At 38.1% G+C, this 26,542-nt stretch overlaps 1 protein-coding gene across 9 annotated transcripts in view; it reads right to left on the bottom strand.

Moving 5' to 3' along the window:
* Positions 1-867: 867 nt before the first annotated feature.
* Positions 868-26,542, bottom strand: part of ANO4 (anoctamin 4) — a 171,789-nt gene continuing 146,114 nt past the window's right edge. For all 9 annotated transcript variants that reach the window (XM_027885760.1, XM_027885759.1, XM_027885763.1 and 6 more), the window contains 10 exons: positions 23,931-23,967; positions 21,421-21,532; positions 20,287-20,344; positions 17,556-17,653; positions 14,846-14,988; positions 13,669-13,821; positions 12,633-12,780; positions 10,160-10,279; positions 7,228-7,333; positions 868-4,455 (listed from right to left, as the gene is read on the bottom strand). In XM_027885760.1, the coding sequence (XP_027741561.1) occupies positions 4,264-4,455; positions 7,228-7,333; positions 10,160-10,279; positions 12,633-12,780; positions 13,669-13,821; positions 14,846-14,988; positions 17,556-17,653; positions 20,287-20,344; positions 21,421-21,532; positions 23,931-23,967 (1,167 nt within the window). In that variant the 3' untranslated portion in view covers positions 868-4,263. The remainder of the gene's footprint in view (positions 4,456-7,227; positions 7,334-10,159; positions 10,280-12,632; positions 12,781-13,668; positions 13,822-14,845; positions 14,989-17,555; positions 17,654-20,286; positions 20,345-21,420; positions 21,533-23,930; positions 23,968-26,542) is intronic.

The following is a 26,542-nucleotide window of genomic DNA, read 5'->3' as shown; positions in this document are numbered from 1 at the left end:
CACTGCTTTGAGTTCCCATAGTTGTTTAAAAAAGAGAAAACACATAAATTACCATCTTACCTCCCCTTTGTTGCTTGAAGTCACTATTTGAGCAGTGAGCAGTCATTTAACTCTAATTTTGGTATTAAGTGAAAGTTTGGGCTAGATGATATCTATTGGTCCACAATCATAACATGAAGATAAGTTTTTAATGGGGAAATATCTTGCTGTAAGTGGTTTAGAGACACACATCCTTAAGCTTTGCAGATGACCTCTGCAACTACCCTGTTTCTTGCTAACTAACCTCCTGTGACTGCTGCAGAGCTACAAAGTGACTCTGCTTTAGTTTTTTTTCTATCTGCTTCTTGTTTTAATTGGCATAATTAATTAAAACAATGCATTAATTTTGAATATTTTCTCTGGGATCATATACTGTCCTCCACTAGCTGGACTCTGAGCCAGGGCCTTCCTTGTCCATGTAAAAGGAGCAAGATAATTTTTGAAGTCTCCATCTCACTCCTGCACCCTGATCTTTTATATCTTCCAGCTAAAAGCTTACCTGACAAAGATATGTGGGTTGCTCAAAACTAATTAATTCTGTGGGAGCAGCCCACACTGTCCAAATTACATGCAGTTTCTGACAGATCCGCAAGACAAAACAAGGAGTAGCCTGTTGAAGTAGAAATATTAAAAAAAACCCCAACGACCCTAACAGGAACAATTTTTGACTATATGAATACACAAAAGATCCACTGAGAGAAAGTACTGATAGATTTTGGCTCTTTTTGGGCTGCATTTGTATTTGCTTCTACCTAACTGGTCTGTTTGCTTTGGAACAAATAAGGTAAACAGAAAAGGAAGTAAAGAAGGCCAACCAGTAAATTTTCGTATGCATAATTTATTTTAAAGTTTATTATATCACATTATACAAGCATTAAACATGGCTTTATGTTGATGATCTTTTTTAAAGTGTGAAAACTTGACATTCTTCTCCATAGAATTTTTCTATTTACAAATAAACAATCTCTCTATATACTTTATATATATATATATTATATATATGGTAAATAATGTAACTCCCTTCAGAAAGATTTAAAATAAAAAAGGACTGATTTGTAAACACGGTTTCTGTCATAGTGTTTGGTGGCTTGAATGCAGATGATGTTCTGTACCTAGATTTTTCTTTTGTCAAAGTATCCAGGTTTTCATTTACACTTTTTATTCTAAGATCTGTAAAACCAGCATGGGACAGAATGCAAAAAATGTAGCAAACAGGCTGAAAAATAGTCCCAATATACAATTTTTTTCTTGGTTTTAAAAACTGGTGTGTAACTGCTCATGAAGTACATGCTATTGTCAAGAGTGGTCTATGGAGATCAATCCTATGCTGATTGCAAGATAATTTCACAGTAAATCCTCCAGTGTGTGCTGTCCTGCTTGCTATGTAATGTGTCTGTGGCATGCATGAGATTGCAATTTTTCTCATTCCCTTGAAGGTGGTGCTCTTGTGGAGCTGGAATAAGTAAACAACATACAGAATGGTCACCTGGAGGTTTAAGCAAAACCATTATCAGATCAGGAAGGGAATGGCATAAATTAACTATCTAGAGACCATTAAAATTCCATTTATTATTGTCCTATTATTTTTATTTTACCACTAAATAAAAGAGGGCATGTTTTCTGAGTGTTCTTCTATATAGCTCTGAAGGACTCCAGGGAAATCTATTCAGCACACCAGCAGCAAAGAAACCTCGATGGGTTGACTGGTCAACCTGAAGTGACAGAAGTGTACTCAGGGTCTGTCAGGCAGGTCAGAGCTCCTTGCAGCATCATACTAGTGCAATCTTGGCAAGCAGCCAACCTGTGGTCTCATTTAGAGCAGAGTGGGACACAACTTCTAGCAATGTATTGTCAGGAAAATTCATCATAATGTAGCTTTGTTGAAAACTACTCTCAGAAGCAATTAATATCCATTGTGTTTATGCTGTGCTTTATTTGTTTCAGCACATTTTATTGAAGTGGTTCCTCTGGAAGTCAGTTTATATCCTATTGAGTTTTAGTTGAGATCTTGGAAGTTATTGAGATCTAAGTTGACAAAGCTATATCTTACTGCAGGAAATTGCAAAGGTTCACACTCATATGGGTGACCCTGATTTTATACATGAATCATCTTACTTTACTATTTAGCAAACAGTTTCTAAGCTCTCATCATCTGTTGGTTTAGGTATTAAACAGAGGGTATACTAACCCAGTTGTTCACATGAATTTGATCTGAATATGATTTTGCACAGCGATCCTGCCCAAAAGTCCCCAGACTGCAAGTGCAGTACAAAACTGTAGGTGGTGGATGGCAAATACTAACAACTCTGGCATGTGTGTATTGGTGATCAACACTGCCTAATCCTCACACCCTATCTACAGAGACAGAAATAATCCTATTTCCCCACTGTCCACGTGGGATGTGTCGGCAGCTGCTGTAAGCTGAAGCAATGATGAACAAGTTCACTTCCCCATTAGTCAGGAATACACCCTACAACTGCTAGCTGTGCTCCCCAATCAGTTTGGCACTGAGTCAGCACAGAACACACCAATCCTGAAATTCTTTCAGTGCTCATGGGACTTTCAGTCTTGACCCAGGAGCAGCTGATAAAAGGGAGCTGCTATGCCATTTATCCGCTTCAGGTAGGAAAGTGATTCACTACTGGAGGAGGTTCCTTGCTGCAAGGAAGAAAAGTGTAGGCAGGCAGTGGCTACAGAGAGGAGGGGACACATATTTTCTTCCAACCCTCTCCTTACTGAAGTCATATTACCTTTCATTAAAACTTTCCCTCTTCATGGAAATAGCACAGATCTCCCTTACAGTGGAAAGAAGACAGTAAATCTAATTTGGTAATATCTTTCTTGGTGCAAGTGGTCCTGTTGTCATGTGAAGTTTGAGATATCCATCCATAGGGTCTTGCATTGTGTGATCTGTCCAGAAGGGCAAATTCTAGTCCTTCTATCAAATTATTTCCAGAATAAGTTGTAGAAACAACTGGTGGAAGAGTTTTTGATTCATATTGCTCCATCCAACACTTAATGGAGTCTTCAGAGCTACAACTCCATTATTTTGGGTTAGTGGTCTGGGAAATCTTAAATTTCTTAATGCTATGGAATTTCCTAAAGGATATGGACAGTAGCCTATTTTGCACAAGTTTAATTTGCAGCCTGTGTAGAATTGCTGTGCATTAAGGATTTGTTTTATTTGTTTTATTTTTTCCCCTCCACCCCTTTCATAGATAATGGAAGAATGAATGAAGAAAGTGTTAAAAGTGTAGATATTCAGGATGACTGTGTTTTTTCATTCAGCTTTGTTCATCTGTCTCTTTTTGTTTGTTTGTTTTACTTATGTCTTTAAGACACAGTCTGACTTCTGGATAAATACACCCTAATTCCTGACTAGAGCTCAATGTGATATTGCGATACAAATACATGGGCAGTTCTAGGCAAGATGCCCTAACCTGATTTGATTCCTTCAGACACCAGACAGTCCTATAGCTGAAAAGGCACTGTTCAAATATTTAAAATATATTGCCAACTTTGCACAGTATGATTTCCAAACAAATGACCCTGTGGTTAAATACCTCTGGCCACATTTAGAATCTTGGCTATCTGTCAGCACTTCTGCATGCCTACATTTTTCAGCATTGTTAGACCAGTTGATCAGACTCATGATCATGCATCTCCTCCTAAATAGTACTTCAGTATTGTTGAGCAATGGAAATGGTCCACGTATGTGACCATAACTGGTGGCAAATGCAAACTAGCACAGTTCAGTCCACTGTGGAAGAGAGCAACGCTGCCATGCACGTGCTGCAGGTGGTGGCCACACACACGGACAAGTACTGCCATGTTGCCAAGGCGCATCACTGATTATGAAGTAGCAACTTCGTGAGAATGAGCTGTAAGATCACCAAGTTCTGTAAAGCACTGTAAGATATATAACTGCTTTGAAGTTCAGGGCCTTGAATTTAAGTCAGGGCCTGGGAGCTTCCTGGAAAGAGTGCAGAGACTAAGCACTGGGCTGATGTGTTTATGTTCACATCAGCTCTCGAGAAGACTAAGCCTTGCAAAGACCTCAAATTTCAAAATGCTTATGACAATATCCACCCTATTAAACAGGGGCCCACATGTGCTAAGTGCACACAACATTACTGACTTTCAGTGCACTCTCCACAGTAGAAAACCAGGAATTCTTTATCAACAGAATTCTTATCTTCTTTTAAGCACCTTCTTCCTCACCCCTCATGGCCACTCATTGTGATAAGATTTTCCATTCTTTTTCCTTTCCTTCCGCTCTTTCTGCAGACGTTCTAGTTCAGCTTCATACATCATTTCCTGAATCAGGTACTTTTCTCTCCTCATCCGATCTCTCAGATCTTTTGGAAGATCTGGGATTAAGTAGGAGATCAGGTGCTTTATGCAAAAGACGAGGTGCTGTGAAAACAAAAAAAAGGGATGAAAAATTTTAAATCTTAGGAAAGAAACAAGTACTTTTCACGTCTTCTGAAAACCCTCTCCTTCCAGTTTACAGAAAGATGCTGTGTTAAAGCTAAACCCAGTACTAAATTTGAATGAAACAAACCACAAGGGTTTTTTTCCCCACAAAAACTCCAGCCAAAGTCAGCTGCATATGGATCACAGCAAAGGTTATGAGCAGCTGAGTTCAAATAAGGCCTCAAAACTGTCATACAACCTGTGTGTTCAAACCCCTGAGGTCATGATTTGCAGTAAGGTTGTTTGGACAGGGCCTAGTATTAGTATTGTTCTGCAGGAAGAGGAGGATCAAATGATGTAGCACTTTCCTGTTACCATAAAACACTTGCATCGGCACTGAAAATAATGAATTATCTATGCAAAACAAAAACAAAACATTTTTTCTTGTACTGTGTCTCTTATCCAAAGATGTTTTCCCATTTACTAAATACCACAATTAAACACAAGGTAACTGATCTTTTGTCCCTCATAATTTAGGCATGCCACTGCAAAGCTTGAGGTTGACGAGAGAAGATTGCTGGAGTGTCCTTTTTTGGTTTGATCAAAGATGCTCCTTGGAGATTTACTCACTTCACTTTAGAGGAGGAGCAGAAAAACAGAAAAATCCTCCATCTCAGAAAGGACACACATTCTAGATTGGAGAAATAAAGGTATTTCTTCTCCAAGCAGAACCCTTCCTTTGAAAGCCACTGAAAAGAGAATGTAAAATGTTTTCCCATGTATTCTTCCCTCATGAGAAAAACTCACAATACTCTAATTGTTGGGATTTTTTTTGCCAAACCTTTAAAGAGAAAAATAGCTGCTTCTGTCAGTTTAGCCTGAAAAGATAATTCCTTTTGCAGTGATAGGAAATACTTTTGTTTGTTTTTGAAGAAGGTCAAGATAACCAAAATAACCACACCCACAGTGCCAAAAAGGGGTCTGAGTTACTTAATTTATGGAAAACACCTACCCTGAATCCCTTATCTCTCAGCTTTTATTGTAAGCACTCTAGCAATCATAAGACACCCATTAGTGTTTTCTGCAGAGACAGTATTGGTTTCTGCTGCTATTACCTTTTTGATTTCATAGATACAGTTAAGGAAACAGTTTGCAAGGCCAACAAATAGAGTGGCCCATGTTGAGGGAGGCAGATATGAGCCAGCCTAGAGCTTTGGGTGGGACAAAACAAAGTCAAATCTGCTGTGCACGTATTGGACAGACACAAAAAGTTATTCCACAGTAGGCTGCAAATTTGGCTGGGCACAAGGACTTGAGCAGGGCTGATTTTTCTTGCCTCACCTATCTTTGCCCTTATGCTGTGCTGCCTTTATGTCAAGTGCGCATCAAGAAGCCAGGCTCTCTTCAATCTTAAAAATGCTTAGGCTGACCTGCCAAGGCCATTCTTTTAGTGCTTTTTGGAGATGGATACCGTGGCTTTCAGTACCGACAGCTCAAGAAAGTAGAAGGGGTTAAGCCCAGCATGCCTCTATCATACCTTTCTTTCTTTCCCTTAATATTTCCCTGACTGTGGAACAGATGATGGCAAAGATGATCTCCGTAGGACCAACTTCTAATGAGATACCCAGTGTTAAGGAAGAAGAGAGGACAACCTGCAGTGCCATATTCCTTCACCTGGGAAGGGCTGAAAGTCACAATCATGGAGAATCTGCCACAGCCCCTGGGCTTCTGCTGAGCCACCAAGACACCTCTCTTCAAGAAATAATCTAGAAAATGTTTCTCAGCACAAGTAGTTCTGTTGTGTTATCCAAAGAGGTGCTTTGTAAGCTCAGTTCAGAATGAATTTATGCAGTACTGTGAGTCAGAAATGCAGTATGTGCTCATAAACATGATGCCATATGCCAGTTTGCTGATTACAGCTTCCATACCTGTATTGAATGCCTTGTTGCTATGATTTCAGAGCAGAGGATCAAGTGAAGAAATTTTTAAAATAATTTTTCCCCCCGTTTGTCTTCTTTGCAGAGTAAAAGCCATTTTAAACTGCCTGCGCTGTAGAGATGCTGATCCCCTGAATTCTAGGAGATGTATTTGGGCACTTGAAATTCCAGCCTTAAGATCTGCATTTTGTTTGTAAATTATCTTGTTCTATTTATCCAACCTCCTGGCTTTCTTTTTCAAAATCAACCTGGGAATACCAGTCATGTGAAGTTGTTATTATCTTCTCTGATTTGTCTTAAAGATTTCTGAAATACTGATGGAAAATACTAATATTATGAATATATTGCATCCTTCTCATTGTCATAATCTATGTGATGTCAATCATTCTGAAGATATTAAGAGCATTAAAAAAAAAGAGAGAGAGAAAAAAAGCTAGATATGTAACTACTGTAATTTTAACTATCTTTGGTTTTGAGTTATTCAGATTTAATTTTTTCTTCTCATGTTTCTTCCCCTTCCTCGCACACCAGACTGTGTATGGCTTCCCAACCTAGACAGATTATGAATGCCCAACCTCAAAAAGTAAATAAAAGCTTCATTTTTTTCCCCCTCTTTGCAAGTCGCTGCTAAAGTTTTCAGTGTTACATTACCTTTTTTATTAGAACCTAAATACCTGTGAATGTTCAGAAAACAAATCTGAGAATACAAAGTACAATATAAGTAGCAGAAACCAAGAAACAAAAACCAAGACAAAGATCTGCCCAATGGAAAAGCTTCAGAGGGAAATTCGTTTCATTCTGTTGCTTTTGTTTTGCCACCTGAATGGTCACTGACCTCAAATACAATAATGAAAGCCAACCGTGCTGCTAAGACATGCCAGAACTGCAGTGTGTAACCATAGGGCACTGGGGAATGAGGAGGGTCTCGGTAGTCTCTGTACCTGAAAGAGAACCACAGTATGGTAGTTAGCAAGCCCCTGCACTGCTGCCTGGGAGGAAGGCAAAATCAAAACACAGCATCTCTTCACCATTGCATTTTCTGCACCAAAAATGACCTCAGCTCAGATTGTGCAAGTTGCTACAATACTGCTTGCTTCTAAGGCTGGGCCTGTGCTAGGGTTTTATTTCAGATCAGGTGTATGCTTTTGAAGCAAGTTGCCCTGATCACCTCCCCTTGCCATGCTTTGCTTTACCCAAACGGGTTTACTTTCAGCTGAAACCCAATGGTAAGAGGGGTTTCACTCCAGGAGTGATTTAGCTGGTCATGGAAATTCGGTATAAAGGAGCAAACCAGCGCCTGTATGAAGCAAAACTGCTGAGGCAAATGCAGAGGATGTTGGATGCTCAGCACTAGTAGTTTGACCCTACAGCATCTCCCTTGGCAGCACAATATGTGCCTTGCAGGCGTATCCTCCCAGATGTCCCAGGACATGGAGAAGGATGGGATGCTCTGCTGTTTTGACGGACACTTTATTCCCACTACAAGGCTATTTTAAAATCACAAATGTGATTTTAAAATCAGTCTTGTCAGCCTGATAGTGCTCCCAAAATCCATATGAAAGTGCCTCATCAGCTCCACCTGGCCTTTGGTCAATTAGTTGGCCATCCCTGGTGTAAAACATGACTCATCCTGATTTCAGTGGAGCCAGGACTGCACCTCTTGGTATATCGACAGGGCAAGGACTGTGTGAGAAAAGGGCTTAGTGTCTTGTCTCACAGAATGTTTCTTGGAAGACTTTAGGTCTCCTTAATCTATAGGGAAAGTTGGGTCCAGGAAGACTCTAAAATTATATTTACAAATCATGAATCTGTTTAAGTCACACATTCTGGAGTCCATTTTTGCTATCAGTTTGTTAATTCTAAAATACTATTGCAGAGGGTTAATTTAAAAATAGTGCAAAAGTTTTTTCCTCCTTAATCTGTTTGCTAGATGGGACAGAAAACCCATTGTAAAAAATGTTGAAAATACCATAGTAAGTAATACACTTAAGGTTGATCACTAAGTTATTTTTAAGAGACTAAAGAAAATACAGATGAATAAAGGAAATAAACAGTTACTTAATCTCTGTGATAATCTGTATTACTCTGTAAAGTTTCACCTTCTTAGATTGAGAGGGTGCTATACAAACTGAAATAAACTGTTTTGACAACTTAGCCATCATCAAACTTCTTGTAAATTACAGTATCTCTAGTTCAAGTTCTTAAAACTGAGATGATCCTTCCTTATGAAAGCAACACTCTGACTTCATAGTTTCAGAAGTTTTACAATATCCTAAGCATCTGTTTTGGAGTGCAATTAAAATGACTGATGTTTAGCAGAATTCAGGTGGGTTAAGTAGCTGATAAACTCATCTAAGGAAAGATATTAATTTGCTTTCAGGGATACATATGCATAACAATTCAGTGTCTCCCAAATGAACAGATTTATCTTCTGGGGATTTATCACACCAATTTTAATAGTGCTCTGTTTATGGGATATTGAGGAGACAATTTTTTTTATTGGTTGGATTTCCATCATTGGCTTCAAGAAGCAGCAACCTCATGCTTGAAGTTGGGGAAGAAATGAATTAATGAGGGGCAAGAGAATGATCAGAATTACAAAACATTATCAGACAGTGCTGTTGTAAATGATGTGGAAAGGAATATTCTCAGAGTGGTTCTGCTCCACAGAAGATATTATCTATGGATTCAGCATTTGAATGTGCTTTCTGCCAAATAAGTTACAACAGCCTCAAATATCAGTTAGTTAAATGAAAGCATTAATGTCCCAACATTCCCCCCATTCATTATGCTATACCACTCAAAATTCTTCTTATTCATAAAAATGTCACAATATTGCAAGTATTACTGATTTTTGCTGTATCACAGACTTTTCTTGAATCACAGGGTATCTTTTGATTGTTGGGCACTCATGAAAGGATATTTTAACTCTTTACAGTGAAAAATTCTGGGAATAAGCATATCTGCAACTACCAAGACTCATGCTTGAAATCCAATATCGCAGTTAAAAATTGGTAGCTGTATTTATTGCTTGGTGGTTTTTGTTGGGACTCCATTTATAACCTTTACATACATCCTTGAGTTTTTTGCATTAAAATCACTTAGGTGCAAATCTGCTATTACAGACTTCTCTCAGACTTCTATTTCTCCAGTCTATTGGCAGAGGACAGACATGCAGATAATTAACTGCTCATTTTATTTTGACTCAAACCACAAGTATATGATTATTACTAATCATTTCACCTGTAAGCAATGACACAAATGGATTAATCATTCAGCACTTAGGGAATGCAGGATATGAGGTTTCATAAATGCAGCTTAGGACAGACCCTGTTTATGTCTAGCAGACCTGTGAAATAACTGTGTGGTCACTCCTGTGCAACCTTGACTTCCCTTTGCATGTCCTATGATACAATCTCATCATGATTTCATCTCACTGGTACCTAAGTAATCAGGCACCTATTATTGGCCCTTTGATACCACATTTTTACATGATTATTGTGTCTGATTCAACCTATGGCTAAAAATCCTGCATTAGGAACACCCTCCAGATACCAGCTTTTCAGCTTCTCCTTTTTCTGAGGTAGGAATGAATCATACAGTTAACAGCCAAGCAGTACCAAGAAGAGCATATCCCTGAGCAGGACAGTTAATCCTTTCCATTACTGTTTTTTAAGTTATGAAAATTAGTTCCAACACTGGATTTATCATGATGCTTCTCCCTTGCAATATCTTAAAGCAGGGAAGTATGTTGATCAGATACTTACCTGCAATATTTTAACGGTGAACCAGAGAATTCACTTCCATTTGATGTCGGCTCTGAACGGTTTTCAAAGTCAGACACCAAAAATACCGATAAACTGGCATTAACATAGCCAACCATACACCTAGAGGGGACAAAATGCTGTCGTCAGGACACAGCAAGGTTTTTCCATTAACTGTTGTACCCAGGAGGATGTCCTCTAAGTTTCATAAAATCCAAAGCGCAACTGTGATGCTCACTAGTATTTGAAAGAGATGTTGAGGCAATATAAAAGAAGTGCTCACATAGGTCAGCTGGACAATAAAAGGGAAGAAATAGTACATTTCTGTGGGAGAAGAAATGATGAAGACTGGGACTGGTTACTTTTGAAAAGGCACCTCAATGGTGACACAATAGGGGCAGAGAAAATAATGAGTAGAATTAGGAAGATAATCAAAATATTCCCACTGTTACACTCATGGTACTAGCACAGTGAGACGTTAGGTCAGATGGAAAGGTAATACACTTAAACCAGCTTTTTAGAAAATGTGAGGGTCGCTGAGCACTGTGAGGGCCAGGCAGAGTTTAGAGAACATTGAGTAGAAGAAGGTACGTCCCCGATGAAGGCCTGTGGGCATCACTAAAAGGCTCAAGTTTGGTGTTAGTAAAGCTGAGGAGAGATCTAGCAAGTGTATTGTGCTATTCACACTGCACTGCCCAAGCACAGGTGAGTGTAGGCAAACCACTCAGTTAGGTGCAGAATATATTACAAGGTAAGGGTTGGGGTTATTTGTTTATCTGTTTTGAGGCGTTGTTTGTTTTTGAACTATGGACCCTACAGTCTTTGAGAAATTATATTCAAACACCATCTGTCTTTGTTTCAAAATCTCCATACTGACTGGATTTGGAACTTAATTTAATTACAGTACTTTTCTAGTATCACTGTGTGTCATATGGATCTAACACCTACAGATGTTTTTTGAAAGAAAAAAGTACCTCTTACATTTAAGTAATTCAATAACAGATGGTCTTCATTTCTTCGTTTGAGAAAATTCATTATTCCTGTGGATTTTTGAATAGCTTTCTGCTCTTGTAACAATGCTTGCTAATAACAATATTCAGAATGCTGACCCAGGTTGGCTCTTTCAAAGGATTACTACCTGATGGTTTCATGTAAGAAATTCACTCAGAAAAGCAGGAGCATGAAAACACTGTACAAGAGGTTTGTGAGAAGATGATAAGAGCTTCTTGTGTGAACCAAGCTACTTACCCAATGTAGAATTAGTTTCAAAGCCACTGAGTCATGTTTGAGTCTTAAAAAAAAGAAATATTTACATTTTTTCAAGCACGGTGGTCCCAAGCAAATCAGTAGTAAGGAAAGCTGCTTAGAGTGCCATAATATCCTACAAATCTTTATACTGGCACAAGCAGAGGCACAAGACCATTTTACCCCTGAAGGGATTTTAACTCTTCATGAAAGTAAATGGAACATTTTCCCTGGCAGCACCTAAAATGCCAAACTCCTTGCAGGACACCAAGTTAGCAGAGCTGCTAATCAAGAGCTGCCACACCAGATGCCCTTCTTCTGTCAGTGTGATTAAATGTATTGACAACCAAAAGACGTCAAAAAAGCAGCAACGGAAGAACTCACTTTCTGTAGCAGGGAATAAAAAAAATCAATCTGCCATATGCCCAGTAGCAGAATGTAAGCTCTCTGTTACTGTCTACTGTTTAACCTAGGTTTCTTTGAACAGTAGGGTACTTGCCAATGCCACTGCTAAATCATTTGCAAACTATGTCTATTTGTGTTTGGTTGGAGTCAATGACCTTCCCTGAGACCAACAGCTGAGATTTTACAAGTTGCCAGGCAGCAACTTGCTGGTAGTGTGCACATGTTAAGATAATCTCAGTGTTTAGCAACACTGAAAGAAAATCCACTTAGGCAGCAGAGATTCAGTTCACAAATATCTTCTGAAAGATTTAATCTAAGGACTACAGTTTCAGAAGAAAAACAAATTACTTTTCTCAGTAAGTATGTCTTGATGTTTTGGTTGGGAATTGCTTCCTCTTGCTAGACTCTACTATCTTGAGTAATACATGCTGAACACTACATCAGGAAAAAAACCCCGTGTATAAGTTGAAAATGCTCAACAAATCCTTAACTGATAAGTATCAGCATTGCTTCAGAATGAAAAGAAGATTATATCCATGAACACCAGCTGGGAAGTACAGCTTTGGCAGCATACTGTCACACACACTAAATCTCTGAAATAGCTCTGCCACATTTGCCTTGAATTAACATCATAAATCATAGTCATGAAGCAACCCATTCTGTGAATATGCAAAGCGTTGGTATCTATGGTTGGTATCTGTTACTTGAGCACAAACAATAAATTTGCATTAATGGAATCAGAACATACATAGACAGTACTGCTGCATCTATTCAAGTAGTAAGTGATTTTTGTGAACACCTGTTTTTCCCCCCCAAAAAAGCTTACTTTTGTCCAGCTTCTCCTTGGCCAGCACAAGGTCCATATTTGTAAGCATAAACAAGCCGAGGGATGAAATCCGATGTCACTGCTATAACAAATGCATTTGTGATAACAGAAAGAATTCCAATGCCTTCTAGGATCCCATACCAGATTCCTGTTCAACAAGGAGAGTATGTTAGCTCCAGGAAAAACAAGAATCATAATGCCTGAGGTACTGTATGATCTGAACTCGTTGTCCCCACCACACAATGTGTTTCTATGTAGTTTCTATCCAAGAGTCACTGAGTAAATGTTTCTTATTGAACAGCGGGACCTCAGTGAATCAGTCTTCTGTTCCCACTGGGTGGAAATTTTGTTTATCCTGAAAAGAATCTCAAGGAAGCTGCAAAAATGCTCAGAGAGGTCTTGGCTTACAAAGACACAACCATGTGGGCAGTTTTCCCTGCTTAGGATGATGGCTATCCAGCCTTTGAGGTGGGTCTGCCAGGGTAGCCATAAATATATGCAGTCCGTCATCTGCCTGTTGTAGATTCGCTGAGAGCAAGTCGTCTGTTGAGTTCTACACCCACTCCTGTCTGACCCACCAGGGACCTAGTGGGCATAGCCCCAGAGTCACAGAGGGGCTTGGTTTTGGCTAGGTAAATACAAAACACACAGGTCCTTATGGGTAGGTGACCATTTTAACTTGACTTTCGTGTTTCATCTGATCTATCTGGTTGTTATATTCAAACTGAGCATAGGAATGTGTTCACCCTGTGTGTCTGCCACAACAAAAAAACCTGCAGAGAACACTGATCATTTCATTAAAACACCTTGGCTGTAAAGTCCCCCACCCCCCAATCATTAAAAGACATTTCCCAATATAGATTATTTATTTCATGAGTAGATTGGCATCAGATACTTGAAGTTATTTTGAACAATCAAATAATGTGTGTCATTAATAGTGAAGATGACTGAAAATACCTTAATCTGCTCTTACTTGAAGTGGTCAGTGCTTTGTCTTAACACATACATATAACAAACACACATATAAAGAACTCACCTATATCTTTGGCTCTTGAAGCTAAAGGTCTTCTCCACTGGGTAACAAATTTGTAAGCATCAAGCCGAATTTCAATAATATTGTTAAGTAAGGCCAGAAGTGGTGCCAGTGGAAAAGCTGCCACAAAAATGGTTGTGAACCCAAACTGAAGAACTAGGGGAAAAGGGAAATACCATATTATAATTATTATTATCTATGTATATCTAGTATATCTAGTATAATTATTAATTATCTATGATACCAAATAGTGTATGCGAACAAACATTATGTATTAGTATATAAACATTTCTTCCTATATCATACTATACAATAGTCTAGTGACAGTTGTACAGCAAGCCCTTGCCAAAAGTTCAGAGGAAGGATGAAAAGAACAAATGCACATCTGACACTGGAATGGACAGCAACATCTAAATTTTGTAATTTGGAATGAAGTTCAGAGGTGGACACACTATGCTTTTGGAAAGGAGTATTTTTACTCCAGCATCAACTGGGATCTCTCAATACTTACAAAGATTAGGGGTGAATACATTCCTTTTACTAGTTCAGATGGGAGGCAGTTTGAAATTTTGTGTAAGTTTCTAGAGGTGGGTTTTCAGACTGACAGATTTCCCATTAATTTGAAAAGAACCATGTGAGGGAGAAAATAAAAAAACCCCAATCATGACATATGCAGTTCAGTCACATAGGGCAAAAGTTCTTGGTTTTTAATATTTTTGAAGCAGTTATCCTTCCCTCTCCTCCAGAGAGAGCAATGCCTTTTGGCAGCAAGCTACTTTGTAAGTGAGGTGGTAAATGAATGAAGATTTAAAATAAAAACAAGTATGCAGGTCTGTACCATGCAGTTTAAAATAAAAGCACAAGGGAACTTCCCTTAGTAAATAACAGTAAAGTTCTTCAGAAATGTAAGCAAATGAAGAATTGATCTCTGGTTTGGGAAAACAAAGACAGAATGGGAAGTGTTTCATAGATACGTTAGCAAGCCAGCAGCAGTGCTTAGCTGCATTGGTTTGGTTCCTACAAACTTCCTCCCTTTCCTCACCCGACCTGTGAGAATCAAAACCATTTTGCAGCCTCTTAAGCTTCATATAGAGATAATTAAAAGAATACACCAGCTAACATAATCAAAAAATCAACAACACTAAAATCTAGTGAAAGATAACAAAGGTTAGAGCCATACTCATTTCTAGGTATTCATCAAAGAGTCCATAAGCATTCATAGGTTGCAGATTATAATCCTTCTCCCACTGTGGGAAGCTTGTTTTTCTCTGTGTGCCATACTCTTGTCGTAGTTTTCTCCTGGTCCACCAGTTTTGAATTAGCCTACATTTCAAAATAAAGAAACAAGGTAAAAAGTATTAGTGGCTATTTATCACAAAATCGGAAGAGGTTAAGTGGGCACAACATATATTGCAAAATTCATTTCCCAATGCAAAGGAAAATAGAGTGTAAGTAATACATGTGGCTGATGACACAGCATAATAGGTATGGAAACAAATACAGATTGGCTGTAATCCAGACTTAGGTGTTTTTAAAATGGTGAAGGGATTTGGACGTATTTTTGTTACTTGTTTACTTCTTTTTCTCTACACAGAATAGCAAATCATTTCAGAGTCTGTTGATATGGCACAAGGCAATGCTGTGCAGAGATAGTCGAGCCCAGTAAATAAGAGTGCTAATGCTGCTTGATCCCTTCCTGTGTGCGACACAGCAACTCCGCACGGTTCTACAGTGTGCAGGGTAACAGTTTCTGGTCAATCCTGTAAGGGAAAAGCCAACCCTGAATGGTATCTGCAGCCAAACACTCAGAGGAACAAAAGGCAGAAAGAAGTGTGTAGGCTACTGACAACATGTGGGGGCTGAGAGGTGGATGGCTGACATGAGATCTACCTCCATCTCAAGAAATGGGGGAGCTGTACCAGTCATCGGGGGGAAGATATTGTTCCCAAAGAAATGCGTATGTAAGACCACTGTCAGAGGCACTGAGCCAGAGGAGAAATCAAGGCTCATGTCAGAAATAAACCCCTTTGCCTCTCAAGGTCAAGGAGCTGCACCGTTTTGGCCAGCAAGGGACCCTAGTATAGTGAGCAAAAAAATCCCAAACCAGAGGGTTTGACAGAGATTCCTCTGATGTTGTGGTTGGCCACTTCATCTCAGTCAGATAGAAGGTGATGGCTCACCCAAACAACTCAGTCCTTTTCCTGACAATGATTCACTTCTTACCTTCACAGCGGCCTGGTCTGGTCTGTGAATGGTAGGCAAATAGTCACTGTATTTGGATAAGGATTTGGAAAATTGCTTGTTTTCTTAAAACTTGAGGGTTATTTTTCCATTTAGGCCTTTGATCAGAAAGGTTATAGCTTTTCTTGTCTTCCTTAAAGAAGTGTAGGTGCAACTGAATGCAGTTCCACTGAGTTCAGCGACAGATTATAGGGTTGCCTCTCAGTCCTCTGGCCATCCACATGATGTTGGCTCCAATCATGCTTTTACCAGAAAGGATCATGTTTTTTTCACACAAAAAGGAAATGCATCTGCCTGCAGCATTTCAGGGCTAGAAGATGGACTGAAGGGTCTGGAGAGTGAACACATCTCTCATCAGAGTAAATTGAAGCATTTCACAATGTTGTGACTGTATGTTTTATGTTGTGATTCTTGTTGTGACTTTAAAGTGAAGAGATTCACTTCACCTGAAGCAGTTTAGTCCTATTAAATTGTTTACTCTTAAACAATCTCCTCCCATCTCCATCAGTCACCTTCTTTTATTCCCTTCTGCGCTCTTTATTAAGTTTCAAAATCCAAATTGATAGAAAGCAGAAAGTTCAAATAAAAACTGACAAAAGAGACAGGGAGTGGAAGGAGAAGGATCAGTACTATTGCTACTGTTCCCTTCTACCCACCTCAACCAATTTCTGCAGCCCTAACAGCTGCAAAATCCTGGCAAGGAGCACTAGGCCTGGGAATGATGGAGAAATAGCAAGCGTAGAGTACCTTGATTGTCAATTGCTCTGTGCATTTAAATAATTTACTCCATTCTCATTACAGCCAGATGTGGCTGAGGCTTTTCATTACAGTACCGAGGCTGCCTGAAGTCACTTCAGCAAAATGTTTCTGTAGTTCAGGGGCCAAACTCAGCCCTAGATCTGCTGTGGATCCTTCAACAGAGCAAATCCCTCTGAACTTTTTGGAAAGGCAAACTTTCTGACAAGGTCAGCTCTCTCTTACATTTTTGCATGTTAATTTCCCCTGATGACCTGCCCCACTGTCTCTAACATCAACTATAATAATCATATTAAACCTATATTAATCATATTAAACATGCTCATTAAATACTAATCAATAACAAATGAACCAGTAGGAAATTAATGATTGCCAACCTTTTTAGCTGGGGCACAGCTTCATAATACCCTGAAGATCACCAGGGAACTTGTGTACATACCAGTCAGTATATTTTTCTATCTCTGGGAGTGTATATGCCAGCAGTGCACTTTTTCCAGCTCATACCTGCTCTTTGAAGCATCTTTTATCACCCAGCAAGGAGAAGTCCAATTTAGAACTTACTGGCATAGCTAAGAAATGATACATATAATACTTCCTGTGAAAGCAATACAGTGGTCCTGCAGTTATTTTTAAGGAGTTTTAAAGCACAGAATACAATTTAGTGAAATCAATTACTTATTTGTTAATATTTATATTACACTTTCACTTTTGCAAACTATGTCTAATGTGCAAAAAACCCCAAACACCATCTCCATAGGTCTGGAATTCTGTATCCCTGGGAGAATTTTCTGTTGTAATGACTACTGTAACTTCCTTTTATTAACTGCCCAATGAGGAAAGCATAAACTTAGTATTCTGTGACCTACAGAAGCATAGATTTTATATTTACTTACGGATAGCCAAGTTCCATGAAATTATTCCATGTCTGCTTTAACACCATTATAATACCCATTTGCATACAGAGATCAATAAGGCATCCACTAGGGTGGCACTACAGGGACAAAAAAAAAAAGAAAGAAAATGTTAAACAGAAATTATACCAAGTTTTATAGCATTTTTTAAAGACTAGAAATGGATATTAGATTATTTACTAAAATGAATTTAAATGTCATTCACTTTTTTTTAAAAATAAAAATTAATGGGAACATATGACACTGTATCATACTGTCAGCCTTTTAAGACTACCATCTAATTCTCTGCAGAGGTCAGAGTCAGCTGAAACCAAAGCAGTTTTCACATTAATGCTTCTAATGCGCTGTGCAACCATGAGTAGGTCAGAAGCAAAGGCCAATTTTCTCCACTGATTTCAGTAGGTTTTTTGGGTGGATGACTGTACATCAAGTCAAAGAATGATGAGAAAATTCCTCCTGTCTGCACAGGAGAACAGTTTATGCCTAAAGGATAGACCTAATACTGTTGAGTACTATTTAATGTCTATGGTTGAGCGGACTGTGCAAGGCTATTCTCATCCTGAAGAACTAAAGATCTCTTAACTGTTGAACAACAGTTCTTAGTGTTTCTTGCTGAGTGCTTGCTTGCTTTAACAGTGCCTCCAGACCTTAAAGTTCTTGTGCTGATTTTGGAAGAAATGTTCAGCTAGTAGAAATTTAGGTAATTTTTCATCTAGTGCTGGAAAAAAACAGAAAAGGACCAAAAACTTTCTGCCCTTAAACAGTTCTTTGCACAATTGACTTTCCAGGTCCAAAGAGTGGAGTTCAAGATGTATTTTTAAATCCTGGGTAATATAGATAAGTTAAACAGATCACTTTCATGGAACTGGAATTACTTCTCTTTAAATTTTTGGGAGAAAAATTAGCTCTGACCTGTAATAAAATGAGAAATGAATTTCTTATACATTCTGCATTATCCAGTGCTTAGAACCCAGGTCCCTGTTGACCTCATTCAGCATTGCTTTAGATAAACAGGGTGGCAGATTATTATTATCTTTTTTAATTAACTTCTCTGTCACTATTATTAAATCATCATCCTTCTGTTTTTAGGAATCAATAACATGAGCCAATGTAACCTGAGAAGTAGGTGCAGTGTTAACGAAGCAGCAACAACTATAGTATCAACTATAGTATCAGCAATACATAAACTGTGGTCTGATTATGTTCACAGACTCTACTAGACTATATTGTGTCACCACACATCTTGGACTTGGCTTCATTCAAAGGGTGAAGAGAGGACTATTGGAGGGATATCTGAACATGATATTCTAAAGCATGTTTCTAGTTAGACCTAGTCCAGATATAGCTGATAGAGTCAAGACTTTTTTTTTTAAATTAAATATTTCTTTTATTATTAGACTTTTTTCACTTTGCAAAAAGCAAAGTGGGGAGTACTAATAGTAGCTTCGACCAGCAACTGACCCAACCTGTAACACCTCACGGTTGAAATTCCCTCACTTTTCCTCCCATCTCTGCTCCTGTGGAGAGATGATGTTCTTTCCCTGTTCTCTGATCCCTCTGTGTGTTGATTCAGCCCAGTAACACATCAGAAAAAAAATCTGTCCAGAAAAGGGAAGTTTACTGCTTATACAAGGAACTGAACAGGATCCTCACAGGGTTGAACAAGCCAGAGCCAATGCAGAGGAAGGAGCAAATTTCTGGGGGAGGACTCAAAGGAAGAGCAGAACTGGCTTCTTTTGGCAGCAGTAAGCTTTAGATCAGCTCACCTCCATTCAGATTTTGGAGGGATGTTAAATTAATTTCTGTCTGTCCATTTATCCAGTATTATTTACCTGAATTAATAGAATTCACTAATTCACAACTTCTTTTTTTTCTGTCTCCTTTTTTCCCCCTAATATTTGGATGGCCTCTATTAATCAAAATATTTATATGTCCAGAAGCGTTTGAAAATTCATATTGGCAGGCATTTTCCACTTGTAATTTGTTATATCTTTGCAAAGTTGTTTCAATTATTCAGCTGTGAAGCAGAAAAGAAACCAGGGGATTTGAGTCTGCAAATAGCAGCACTGGAAACTAAATGACTGATTCAGGAACTACTGCTGTTCACCTTCAGTAACTGTCAAATGGTTTTAAATTCTGAATGTGTTTGTCAAAGCACAAAAAACCAGGGATTCGTCCTTGAGTGACTTGCAAAGCCAAACTCCATATTCGTTTGGTTTTATAGACATGGAACATTATGCCTGTAGCTCGTTTGGGAAGTTTTTTCAGTTGTTTTGGTCAAATTTCATGTACATTTTATGTGTCTGGATTTTTAACTTGTTATTTTATTATTTTAGCTCCCTGATCAGCAAGATTAGATAAACTGAGAAGAAAAGATTTTTTAGAAGCAAAAAGTTGTCAGATTAATGTCTGACCTCAATTCATTTCAAGGGTGAAATATTTCAGTGTAAATATGTAATTTTTAAACCATATGATGCCACTATTCAGATGTGAAGCAGCCACTAAAACTGCTAGCATTGTAAAGGGAATATATATATCAATATGTAGATCTTTTTGAAGTAGATGGTAATGTCAATAGTGTGGAGTTAGAGAGCAACTGAAAACTCAATAACACACTTAAAAATGCCTAGACAGAGTAATGTGTCTGCCTCTGCTTGCATTCACGGCATTCGTGGGCAGCAGATAAATCAGTGTGCAGTTATGGAACACTCACCTCTTCCAGTCTCCACCGGTTTATCAGCCTTAAGTAGGCACCAGGGTGTCCTGTAAATCTTTAACACAGGAATATATATCAACTCTGTTGTGTAAGCAGTCTGTTCACAGTAGTACAAGAAAGCTCACACTGTTATTTTAATCTGATGTTATCTTAGCATGCCTGATATAACTTTAAAAGATGTTGTGCCACAAAATGTATTGGAGATTCCTGGAATAATCTCCATGAAAGACTGAGTATATTTTTACTTCCTGTTTTATTTCGATACCAAATACTCTGATGCTGGATATTCAACATACGCAGAGCAGAGGGAAAATCTAACTGAAACTGTTCATATCAATTTGGAAAATGGCTTTCAATGCCAGTCAACTTCCTTACACTACACTATGGGCTATGATATCTATCTTTCTGTGAAATCAGTGAAAATTTTAGTTTTCATTAAAACCCCCATAATTTTATTACTATCCTCCCATGTTTTCTCCCAAAGTGATTCACATAGGCAAATAATCCATACTAATGGATTCTTCTAGTCAAACCTTCTCTACTCAAAGACTCTTTCTTTTTAGGAGGCTGGCAGGAAGAGGTATACAAATTTTATATATATAAAATACATACATATAAATATATTTTTATATGTAAAATATTCAGTGGGAAAAAACCCCAACTAATAGCTCATAATTCACTCTTAACAGTTCAAATCATTTAATAGAAGCAGCAAAGTATTCAGGCTGTAGGACTAGATGACTCTTGTAGGTCCTTTCCAAATGAACTATCTACCCTATCTTAGCTTAGCCTAGCTTAGCCTAGCTTATCCTGTCTTTTACTTGCCTGTACAAATTACACACATAAAGGCAGAGTGAAATGACCTGCATGTAGAATATTGTGGGATGCATCTGTTCCTAATTGTAAAATTATGAAGTTATCATTGAGACCATGTGGTTCCAGAAAATGAAAACTGGGTCTGTTTCTGGGCTTTTGAAAGGAAAATAAAACTGCAGTCTGTTCTGCCTTGCTAATATAGAGTTTGCATTTTGAGATGTGTGATAATATGGTCCATTTTGTTTCATTATGGAAAATTTTATTTTTTTTCTCTACTTCATTTTGCATATGTAAGGGAGCAGACATCAATCCTACCTTCCAAGGAAGAATGCTATATAAAACGTAGAGCTGTTCAGATTGACAAACTGAAAAAGAAACATTTTCAGAGTGAAGCTGTTCTCCCACTCGGATTCAGTACGAGGCTGCTCTGTGAAGAAAATTATCAGAGTTTCAGAGGTCTAATCAGATTAACAATTTCCCTTGGCACAGAGGATGCACACACATATGAGAGCTGGCAATCTATTTGTAAATTAGCCTGATGATTTCAAACTATAAGATGATAGAAGAAATTGTATCCAAGAGTAGCACTCGGCAAGTGAGCTTGTAGAGACTTGGAAATCTCTTCTGATATCTGGATGTGTGTATTCCCACGAGATCATAAGAAAGTGGTCAAGGTAATGTGTGTATTAAACATCCCTCCTCTGTTTCAGTGGTATTTACAGGCTTGGGTTCCTCTCGTTTCCTTTTCTGTATCCTACCATATATTTTTTTTTTTTTTTTTGCCAGAAAGCACTTTACTACAAGCTACTTAAGGGCCTTTTTGTTAGAGACGTCACACTGAACTGGAAAAAATCCTCTTTGTAATTGTGTTTCATGGATTTGCCCACAGGTATCAGTGGAATGCCACTGCATAACTCCCTTTCCTTGTCCAAGGGAACTCACCATAGAGAACTGAGAAAAAAATATTTTGCAGTGGATGGGCTAAGGAAAACAGGAAAGGGGAAGACATATTCTTCCCTTCAGGTAGGCCCTTAATCTCCATTCAAAGAGATATCAAGACAGAAGTTAACAAAACATCCTCTGTGCCAACACACCAGTACCGTGTCCTGGAACCACTTTCCAGTTAGCAGGAGCTTGTTATTAGCCAAGCATTGCTGTGAACAGGAGAAATGAGAGGAGAGGTGGAGGTGCTAATGGTGATTCTGAGTATCACAATCATGGTACTCATATACTACTTCCAAAGGAGCATCCAGTAAAGTACTGGAAGTACAGAAAGAATGATAGATTATATTCTCTTTACTTGGAGCTGCTCTCTAAATAGATGCCAGTCTGTGGGCAGGACAAGTTTGACTATATGCCCATCAGAGACAATGGTGATGCTCTGGAGTAGCATGGACATGAGTTCTGAAAAAGGTCATGAAAAAGGCTGAAGAAGGACATCCTGAATGCAGTTTTCCTGCCAATCCCACTCTGAGGTTATTACATTGATAAAGATCATTCAAACCAAATCAGTTCCTTAGGCCATCAGAGTAAAAATCACAAAACAGTCTGAACGTGATCAGAACATCTTGATCCACTGAATTTTTATAAAAGTGCTTTCTGCATGTTACAAGAAGCAGACATACCTTGATGATAACCTGAGAGAAAGTAATCAAACTTCAAGATCTCCAGACCGTATCTTACTGTCCCCAGGGTATCACACAGAGCAAGAGAGCATAACTTGTGCAAATCACATACTTGAAAGTCAGATTTCTCAACCGTAACTAGCAGGTATCTTTTCCATAGATACAGGAGAGCAAAAATATTTTAAAATTACAGCATACAAATGAGGATGCTCAGTTTAAAAAGAAACGAAAGAGTAGAACGCTATTTTACATAGATGTGCTTTGAACACATCAGCAGTGACTTCCCAGATTTAGAAAAACCTTGACTAAAATAGCTAAATAGTAGCTAAAATCAGCTTTTTTTCTCTGAGCAGACACCAAAATCTGTCCATCTGGTCCAAAATACTTTACTGAACATCATCAATGTACAGAGGTTTCCAGGAGCTCAAAATAATCCCCTCAAACCTCTTCTACACATGCCATAATATGGTTTGCTTAATAGGCCTTCAGCAAGAGCCTCATTTCAGGCTTCTTGACACTGAAGAGCCCTTGCAAATAGCTGCAAACTACTGCAATCTTCCAAAATTATCAGAAACCCCACAGATTCTGCCTGAAACATGGAGGTATGAATGACAACCTATTGCTACCCCAGTGACAGTACATGCTCTCCTTAGAAAACCTGTTTCCTTACTCTAACATGAAGACCATCTTTATGGGTGAGAGAAAAGATTACTGAAGTTTAGAACATCACTATAGCTTGTGTGTTGGTAAGGTTGATAACTCACCTGGTTATTTTCCCTTCAAATTACTACCCCTCTAAAAGGTAAATGTTTGATAGTCAGTAAATACCTTAGTTTCTAGCTATAAGTTTCTTTTCCAGAAGGGATTCTCCTTTACCAGGTCTTCACAAAACCTAGGGGTTGTGAGTGCTCAGTCTGTCTAAAAACCCATACGTTTTCCCCCAAGGTAGCACTATGTTTAAGTTCTTAAAAGGTAAGGAGCTGAAAGAAGGACAAAGGTAGATGATTGCTGTCACCACTGATTGAATGGCACTGTAGTTTAGTTTCTATACTCTTTTACTATAAACTTAAGAAAAAAATTAACTCCTGTAGACTGCAAATTAATTAGGATTTTTCATATTTATACAGACATTTTGAATATTATCCCAGTATATGGACCAATAAATCAGTACAGTATCATTCAATTTTGCATTTAACTTACCTAAATTTGTCAGGAAAAGAGCAACCTTTTCATACAGCTGGAATAGAGAAGAAACAACCTCTTAGTTACGAGACCACCTCAAAAATACTGAACTGCTTTCTGGATAGAGTAATTGCTCCTGCATGTTAAATCTGACATCCAGATGATTTCTGCGATGTTCTGACAATTATAATAAAACTATTGTTTTAAAAACAATTATTACACAGTAATAATACAATAGCATATAATATATAGTATATTATATATAATATACGCAATAATATAAATAACAATATATAACAATTATATAATTAAACATGAAAAAGTAATGTTTTTATAGCTTATGCTCAGCTCTTTTCATCCACAACATATGGAGAAAAAATGCCGTCACTATCTCTTTTTTCCATACACAGTGAAAAAGGGTGAAACATCTTTTGGAAAAACACAAAGCAGAACAATAGCTCAACCAAGATGTTTGTTTTAGTTACTTATGGAACATTTATCTCACCAAAAAAATCACACTAGAAAAGCATGCTATGGTATGTTGGGTATGTTGGGTATTTGGGTTTTTTTATTTTGTTTAGGACTTTTATGGTGCTGAAAGGAAAGTCATAGAGGGGCTGAGTTTATTTCAGAGGAAATCTTTAGGAATCCCCGCAACACATTTCTTACTCTGAGCTAGTAACATTTTTCTAAATCCTAAGTAATACTTTGTCCATTTAGCAGATACCATGCTCTCAAACTCTGTAGGAGCCTGGTAACTTCATAAAGCTTACAAAACTAACTTGGAAGGTTTTCACAATCAGTATTTTTAAAGGAGTTTTGTACCTATAACCCAACAACCTCAGTATTAGTGCAATATAATACAAAGATTTCCATTTGCTTTAAATGAAACTGGAGCCTGTTGCCACAAATTGCTAAATGTCCATAACTCTCACTGATGCCTAGAGGGAAACAAACATCCTCATGTTTCAGGCTGAAGTACTTACTTATCCCTAAAGTGCAGATCAGCAATGTTTCTTTTCATTTGCAGTTATCCTTATAAACTCATGACTAAATTGAGTTATGTACAGTTTACAGATCAAACTGCCCGCATAAGAACTGAAGTCACCCTGAAGTCTCTCATCCATGTTAATAACCACTTCTTGCTTAGAATAGCTTTCTGCTGCCTTTGGAGTAAATTGTTTTGTTTCAAGTACTGAAAAAGATCGTTTCTTCTGAGTTTAAAAGCATCTCTTAAGGGCAACTGTAAAAGTGCAAAATGTCTAGGTCATTTATATCCTAATCCCAGCAGGGAGTGTTTTATTTTACAAATGTATGTTGCTCTACAAAAGTGGGTATCAAAACTGTATTTTGTTGCTGTTCCTTCTGGAACAGTAAGACTGTGTTAGAGGTTCTGTTAACAATGTTTGGATCTAATTATCTGCTACTGCAGTTTATCACTACTAGTCCCAAGGGTCCTTGTTTAGGATCATATTCTCTTCTATGTTCATATTTTCCATGGGCAATATAACTGGAATTAACAGGTTTTATTAACCTAGGCAAAGCTAATGATTGTCTTCAGGTCAAAGCTGCAGGATTATCTGGGAGACATTATACTCGAAGGTCATTTTGTTTTGTCATGGTGGATTTGTCAGAGTATGTACCTAATGTTCCTAGTGTCTGGTCTTGAATTTACTTTAGGTCTAGACCTTTCCCCTGATGCTTTGAGAGGCTGTCAACTTGTATCAGAATCACTGGTAGTTTTCAAGGCTTCCTAGCAGGGAATTCTCTACTTCTATGCACATATTGGTCTGTTCTGGTTTTATTACTGTATCTTTGCTTGCTCTTCTGGTACTTTTCATAGAATCATAGAATAATAGAATATGATGAGTTGGCAGGGACTCACAAGGATCATCGAGTCCAGCTCCTGGCCCTGTGCAGGACACATCAAGAATCACATGTGCCTGAAAGCATTGTCCAAATGCTTGAGTCAGAGTTCATGAAGGATTCAACTACCTGAATTGCTTCTGGGGATTTTTTTTTTTCTTCCCAGAAGAAATTCCACCACTCCCCCTCAATAAACTACATTAATCCATCATGGGAAGTGGGGGATTATGTTCCTAAATCCTTCTTTTGAAAAGCTCCTGCAGTTTCATATTTTGTGGATCTTTTGTTTTCATGAGCTATATCTATGGCTGTGGTCTCTATTGAATGGTAATGAGTGTAAGGCTTAAGAAATACATTTTTGCGGTGCTCCATTTATTTGATGTATTTTAGGAAAAAAAGAAAAGTTTCTCAAAAGGCATCTTCAAGCAATCTTACATTATTTTAAAAAATTCTGGAAGCTGTAAAAGTCTTTGAGAACAAAATAGTTTTATTTGTGCAGTAGTTCTTTGTTGCTGCTTCACTGCATATACAATGACATACTGAGAGCTTGGAAAGGGACGTTGTACTGGCATAGATATATATAGTTCTCTTTTTATTACTTCTATGCATATTGTGTACTTTAAGTGGAGTAAAGAAAACCCCCAAAAGCTGCAGACAGTAAACAATGAATGAAAAATAACATAAAAGAGCTCTCAGTACAAATTCAGACAGAAAAAAACATCTTCCTCCTCTTCTTCCTGTCCTTTCTCAGCCTATAGTCCCAC

The sequence above is a fragment of the Empidonax traillii genome, unplaced genomic scaffold (genome assembly GCF_003031625.1).
Source record: "Empidonax traillii isolate 1590-97213 ecotype Southwest subspecies unplaced genomic scaffold, ASM303162v1 scaffold172:size1107868, whole genome shotgun sequence".
Classification (NCBI taxonomy): domain Eukaryota; kingdom Metazoa; phylum Chordata; class Aves; order Passeriformes; family Tyrannidae; genus Empidonax; species Empidonax traillii.
Note: the sequence above shows the minus strand (reverse complement) of the source record. Positions and strands in the feature narration are given on the sequence as shown.